The following is a 7,614-nucleotide window of genomic DNA, read 5'->3' on the forward strand; positions in this document are numbered from 1 at the left end:
TGGGGTGTTCTTGAACTCATTTTTGTTACGTGATTTCAGTTAAACTAAACTTTCCTAAATAGATTTTATAACTATTAGTTAAAGGATTTTAAAGTATTATTTAGTATTAATGTGATTAAATAATTTAATTATTTAAAATATCTTTAATTTAAAAGCACTCAATCATATCATTAATTAATATTGTTTTATCCCTTACATCATTAAATTTAACTAAATGAACCTCTATTTGAAAGAGTCTGACGTTAATTTACCAAACTGGGAGGGAAAGAATTTTTTGCACCAAACCTCAGCGGTGGAACTGCAATAAACCCCGGAAATATTAACGTCAAATGGTAGTTCCTAATTTTGCCCAAATATTTCTGATCTAGCCATGGATTTCTCTGAAAAAACACTTGACAACTGACTTGGTAAAATATATAATTTTTGCATGCAAAAATTAATCCCACATTTATTACCACCAACCTGTACAGTCTTCACTGACATGGCTGAAACTGTTGTAGTAACTACAACTGCTGAAGAAAAATCCACACCGCCAGTCGCAGCACCACCTACAGAAGCACCTCCACAACCCACAAAAATGGCAGACAAAACAGCGGCTTCAGAAGCACCACCACCAGGCTCAAAAGCACTTCTTAAAGCAAAAACTATTTCGGGCTTATTAACAATGTTGTCTTTCATTCTCTCCCTTCCTATTCTCGCCGCAGTCATATGGCTTCTCTACATGAGAGACTCCGACTGCGAGGCTCTCTTGAGGCTTCCTCAACTGCAATTCGAGATCGGCATTGCGTTGATCTTCATGTTCATTATCTGCATCGCCGCTTTGTTCTTGCGGCAGCGGTTTCCAATGCCCGGTTTCCTCCTGGTTATGGTGCCATTGCTGGTGATGCTCGTCGTTGGACTTGCCCTCGTGGGGGCTTATAATATGGAGAGCAGAAGAATTCCTGCTTCACCCAAGTGGTTGAGGGCGAAGATTGTAGATGATCTGAACTGGAACCGTATTAAATCTTGCATTTATGAGACAAGAACTTGTGATGATTTGTTTTCAAGATCAAGTGCCTATCAATCTTATGATTTTACTATTAGCAAGTTAACTTCCATTGAGGTATAACGACTTATCATCTTTCACCTTCTTACTTTTCTTTTCCACTGAGGTATTATAGCTTATGTTACGAAAATGAAAACTAATGATGATATCTCAATATATGATTAGAAGTTATTTTATTTTTAAACAAAAAATATTTAATCATATAATAATATTTATTTATTTGTACATAATTTAATTATCATTGTTAATATATATAATTTTATTACGTGTGTTATAAGGCATATGTCTGATAATTCTATATTATTATAATCAAATAACATCATGTATGTAGTTTCATTAATATGATTCTTAGGGGTGACTTCAATCGAAGTTGGATCCGCTCAAATGAGTTGATTTCAAATTAGAGTTTCAATTTAGCAATTCAAATCAAAATCAACTCCTTTTATTCATTTGGCAACACCATTCATCCTGTTAATGACACTTTTTTACCTCTCCAATGTTATTATTCATCCCATTAGTTACCTATTGATGACACTAGACACCACCTCCAGTTCAAGTTGGCCCATATCAAATTTGCAACTCAACTCAAACAAGTCAATTTTGAATTAAAGCTTCAACTCAATAAATCGATTTAAAATCAACTTATTTGTTTATCTGGTGATACTATTCAATTTAGTCAACTGCCTCTAGTGACACTAGTTATCACCAACTTAAACAAATTCAAACTCAAATTGGGTATTACGCTTATGATTCGAGTTCAAGCTAACCTCAAACTCGATTCGAATGGAATCCACCCCTAATGATTCTAATAACTCGAAATGCATGCACTATTCTTATAAATGTGTTTGTGAATTTGCAGGCCGGCTGTTGCAAGCCACCATCAACCTGTCAGATGGAGTTTGTGAATGCAACCTTTTGGAGGAAAAATGATGCAGCCATGAACGACTCTGGTCCTCGTGATTCAGACTGTGATATATGGACAAATGATAGAACCATTTTGTGCTACAATTGTCAGGCTTGCAAAGAAGGATTTGTAAAAACTTTGAGAGGCAAATGGCGGAAGCTTGGCCTCTTCCTGGTTTTAATGGCCTTATTGCTCATTGTTTCTCATTTGTTGCTCTTCACTGCCACCATGTTGGAGCATTTTGGAAGTTAGAGAAATTGAGAAGGCCATTTTCTTTTAGTTTTTCTCTTATATATGAGTAGGGTTTTTTTTTTTTTTTTTTTGGGGGGTTACGAGTTAGGGTTTCTGTGATTGATAAAGCCTAATCAAAGGCACTAGAATTTTCGGCTAAAAGTTTCTATTACACCTCGCCTTTCGTTTGGTACATCCTCAAATTCTATCATTTTTTAAATCATGTGGTAGAAAAAGAAAAATAAAATGAAATGTGTTATAATAGAGGTCGATCCACGGCCATATTCAATATTATTTGTGATAGCTAGAAATTGCACAAAACTAGATAATACGAAGATATTACATAAGAGTTACAATGAAAATTGAATGAAAAATTTATGTGTGTCAGAGATACAAGGCAATGGTATATGAAAAATAAATATAAGTAAACTTAATATTCTATAAGTAATTTTTTTAGGTGTAAAAAATTATAAATTATTATTTTAGCAAGTAAAATTTTAGTTATAAATAACGTTAGTAGCAAAATGTGTAATTAAAATTAGTTTTTTGAAACTAAATTTTTAATTGCAATTAATTATATTTTCATAACTAAGTTTTTTGTTACAAAATAGAAGTAAACTTAACGTTCTGTAATTAACTTTTTAATTACAAATAAATATAATCGTTATTTTAGCAACTAAAATGTTAGTTATAAATAAATTTGTTTAACAATTATAATGGCAGTCACAAAATATACAACTACAATTAATTTTTTGCAGCTACATTTCTAGTTGCAAGTAACGACGTTTTGCATGTTCTGCAACTAATTTTTTTAGTTACAATTTTGTTTTAGCAACTAAAGGCTTAGTTGCATGATAATTTCATCATTTTCGTTATTTTAGTATCTAAAATTTTAGTTGTAAATAAATTTAGGTCAAAAGACTTGTTCCCCCCTACGGTATAGTGATATCTCAAAATTCTATCATTCAACTTTTAAAAACTCAAACACTCATTCATGAATTAATTTCTTTTAAAAATTTCAATTATGGGGTAAAACTATCATTTACTTAAAAAATCTAAGTTTTATTATATTTTTCTTCCCCAAGTTTAAAAACTCACAATTTCTCTTATCCGAAGTTTGAAAAATGACAATTTCCTCTAAGGGTTTTTTCCTCTTTTCTTCAACGATGATATGCTATCTTTGATGATGATCCATCGTTTCTAGTCATTGATCATCCTCCCTCTCAGTCTCTTGTCCTTTCCTTTTTGATCATAGATCAACAAAAATTGTCTAGATGCATTGTTGTCCTCTTTGTCTGATGACGACGCATCCAGACGAAAATCATCTAGATTTCCAGATAATTTTTGTTAATCTATGGTTGGAGAGGAAAGAGAGAGAGGTTGGGAGGGAGAGATAAGAAAGGAGAGAGGACAACCGATGGTCAGAGATAAAGGATCATCACTAGAGGAAAGAGGAAAAAATTCTAAAGGAAAATTGACACTTTTCAAACTTTAAAGGAATTTTTTTTTACCGGGTGGGGGGAGGAATGTGATTAAAGTTTTGTTTTTTAAATTTTTTTATTAAATAACGGTTTTTACCCTTAATCCTAACTAAATTATCTAGATATTTAGGTTTTTGAAAATTAGAGAGCATAACTTTATGATTTCACTATACTTTGAGTAGGAACAAGTGTTTTGGCCATAAATTTATTTGGTAACTATAATATTAGTCACAAAATGTATAATTAAATTACAATTTTAACATGTGAAATTTTAGTTATAAATAAATTTGTTTGATAACTATAATTTCAATTGTGAAATATGGTTTACAAAATATATAAGATACTAGTAGTAATTAAATAAAAAGTCACCTAAGATACAAGAAAACTTAAAAATAACAATTTTATTTTAACAAACTATAGTTAGAGAAGAAAATTAAAAGATGATTTGTCATTGATATTGAACCATTAATATGTATTTGATTATCAAGTTTTTAATATAACATTATAGAATATATACTTATGTTCTAATTATATTTACATTTAAATGATTAAAACACTTTTTTTTTTATTATTCTTAGTCTTTGGCTTGACTTGAACTGAATTTAAGTTGACGTTTCTATTTGATAGTTTGATTAGAGTTTGACTGGAATTCTCATTCGACGATATTATTGATTTTCATTAGTGACATCATTCATCCTTTCAATGATATTGTTTATCTTATTAGTGATATTATTTAAACCAATTCCAAATCTTGAAAGAGAAAACAGCAAAAACTTTTGATCATTTTAGTGTCCAAAAATTGTTCAAATTGATTCCAAATCTTGAATGAGAACACGACAAATCACTGATATAAATTTGAATATAAATAAGCCATAAATGATAAATTTTCTACATATTTTATACTACATAATAAAGTATGAAATTAGACAAGTATGGAGGTTAAGTGCAACATCATAAGGGACATGATAAATTGATTAATGTTGACCTCAATATTATAAAAATCAGATTGGTCTTGACCCGATTAAATGCTCAAACTAGGTTTTCTTGGTCTGATCTGGAAAATAATATTATTTAAATGTATAATTATTTATAATATGTCACAAACTCATTTATGACGTAACGGTGTTTATCTTCAACAAATGCTAAGACATGGTGGTTTAAAGTGATATAATGGTTAAAGTTATTAGATTGCTTAATTGAACTAGAAAAGTCATCGAGTCTTGATTCAATCCGGTCTTTATAACCATGATCAAACCCATTATGTAATCTTTAACTCTCTTGCTTGATCTTTCTTTATAATAATCATTACCATCTATGTGATACCCTTAGGCGAATCCCACATCGACAAAGCACGGGAGAGATGCTGGGTCTGTGTGTGCTTTGCTATGGATCCCACATTGGTTAGTGGTGGGAGAATTGGATTGGTTAAATAGCCTGTGAGCTCCTTAAACTGTTAAGACGCGTTTTGGGTTGCAAAGCCCAGAAGCAAACCCATGATGGACTGTGTGTCCAAAGTGGACAATATCTTAACAGTGGGCCGGGCTATTGGACCTGGGGTGTTACAAATGGTATCAGAGCAACTCCGCGTGTCCTCTTGAACGATGGTGGGGCAAACCTCAGCGAGGACGCTGAGTCCTGTAAGGGAGGGTGTATGTGATACCCTTAGGCGAATCCCACATCGACAAAGCACGGGAGAGATGCTGGGTCTGTGTGTGCTTTGCTATGGATCCCACATTGGTTAGTGGTGGGAGAATTGGATTGGTTAAATAGCCTGTGAGCTCCTTAAACTGTTAAGACGCGTTTTGGGTTGCAAAGCCCAGAAGCAAACCCATGATGGACTGTGTGTCCAAAGTGGACAATATCTTAACAGTGGGCCGGGCTATTGGACCTGGGGTGTTACAATCTATGTATTGCATCTGTTCAACAGTTACACAAAAACCCTTTGCCTATTTCTTGTTTTTGGTGTAGTGACAAATTTTGCCTTAAAATCCAAGCGAAGATTGCAAACTCCACTATTTTGAGTGGGCAATTCATGGGTTGGCGCAATTATAGTGGCACCAATCCTCATATAACAAATCAGTCCAATTTTCACAATGCCATTACAAAATTTATCACAATTTTGCAGCCACAAATTTCCTCAATTGATCAAATTTCTTCCCTTTCTTAATTCCATGCTACATCTTACATTCGTTATTTACAAATATGATTATAAATTTACCTTAATCTCTCGATCTCATTTCACAAAGCCTCTAGCTTTCTTGTATCCTAGAATGCACATTTTATGCTAAAGACTTTGTTTGATACTCTTAGACTTGTTTTTGAGCCATGGCCATATTGGGGTGTTTGCTTATTTTTGGTTTGCTTATGTTTTCAAGCTTAGGAGTGTTGAGCCAAGGGCAAGTGACAAGAAAGGACCTTGTGGTGGACTTGTGAGGTGTTGGTATTGGTCTTGGTATTGGGCTAAGCTTGGGGTTGGGTAGGAACGATTTTGGCTTTTGTGCAAAAGTTGGTTTTGGGTCTAGTTCTAGGTCTGATTCAAGTTCAAGTTCCTCTTCTGAGTCAGCAGATGGTGAAACAGGGTTAGAGAGGAATTCATCAACTAGATCTTATGCTTGAACAAGGGTTAAAGGTAACAATGGATGTTAACTTTTACAAGGATATAAAAAATTTAATTATTACTTGTCCAAACAGAAGACTTTCTTGTGTGTTTTATTTGGAGTCTTAATTAGATATGTCAAATGAAGATGTTTCCAAAATCTTCAAAGTGTTTTTTTTACGTTGTTTATTGTTCATTATAAATGTGTTCCCTTATTATATAGCAATGTTATACATACTTATAATGAAAATTAATGATGATGTATCACAATAGTTCAAAAGTTGTTTCTCACTCACAAATTTGAATAAACCTAAAGCTAGCATTGAAATTCCTTATGAATCTTATTTCATAAATTTAAATAGACCTAAAACCAGTATTAAAATTTCCTATAAATCTTCCTCTTTTCTCACTTATTTACATCAATTTAAAATAACATAATTATAATTTTGGAAATCTCAAAATTAAATAGTAAAAACTAAACCCTAAAGTTAAATTGCAAAAAAAATTAATGCCTTTTTCTCTCTCCTGCCAATTCTTTATTCTTTTTCCTTCTCTTTTTTTTTCTTTCTCCTTTCTTCTTTTCTCTCCCTTTCTCTCTTTCCCTTTCTCTCTTTCTCTCTTTCTCACATCTGCTTCTGTTTAACTCTAGGGTACTATTAACCTAACTCAAATTTGACAAAAAACTAAAATTGATGCCTAGGGGACATAGCCAATTAACATTAGATGTCATGTCAATTGTAAATGTAATTAGAGATAATGACATGTTATTAAAATTGATTAATCACTTTTTAAAGTAATCTTGAAATTACATCACACTTAGTGATAATTATATAATTAAGTAAAAAGTCAGCTTTAATTTTACAATAGTTTTGTTAATTATGATAGGTTGTACTTTTGCACTGTACTCTTCCATCTTAGAGGGTATTTTTATTTTGTTTTCACTTTATCAACCAGAGAGTAATAATAATAATAATGTGTATATATTTTTTATAAATATTTTATATATATAATATTTTATTATATGATTAAATATTATTTTATTTTTAAATTAAAATTATTCAATCATATATGATAATATATTATCTGTATATTCAAATTATATACTAAAAATATATATGTATAGTTTTATTATTAACAAAATATGTTAGTAATAGTAGTTTCTAACTAGTTCCCTCACATGATGGGGAGAAATTGATTACAAACCCAAAAATTTTTTATTCGAACTGTGATTTTCGAAACTTAAGGGGTTTTTTAGTACTTCTTAGGTATCTTAAATATAAATTACCATCTTGAGTTGAAAACAAATAAAGTGAAAGCAACTAGTGTATGTCAAAATTGGAGTAATGTGTTAACTTTC

General features: G+C 31.6%; 1 protein-coding gene across 1 annotated transcript; it reads left to right on the top strand.

Annotated features, from left to right (window-relative positions):
• Window positions 1-481: 481 nt before the first annotated feature.
• LOC123200231 (tetraspanin-15-like) lies at window positions 482-2,201 on the top strand. The gene is made up of 2 exons (XM_044615383.1): window positions 482-1,102; window positions 1,905-2,201. The coding sequence occupies exons 1-2, from the start codon at window positions 482-484 to the stop codon at window positions 2,199-2,201; spliced, it is 918 nt and encodes a 305-aa protein (XP_044471318.1).
• Window positions 2,202-7,614: the final 5,413 nt, after the last annotated feature.

This window comes from Mangifera indica, chromosome 17 (assembly GCF_011075055.1).
Source record: "Mangifera indica cultivar Alphonso chromosome 17, CATAS_Mindica_2.1, whole genome shotgun sequence".
In the NCBI taxonomy this organism is placed as follows: domain Eukaryota; kingdom Viridiplantae; phylum Streptophyta; class Magnoliopsida; order Sapindales; family Anacardiaceae; genus Mangifera; species Mangifera indica.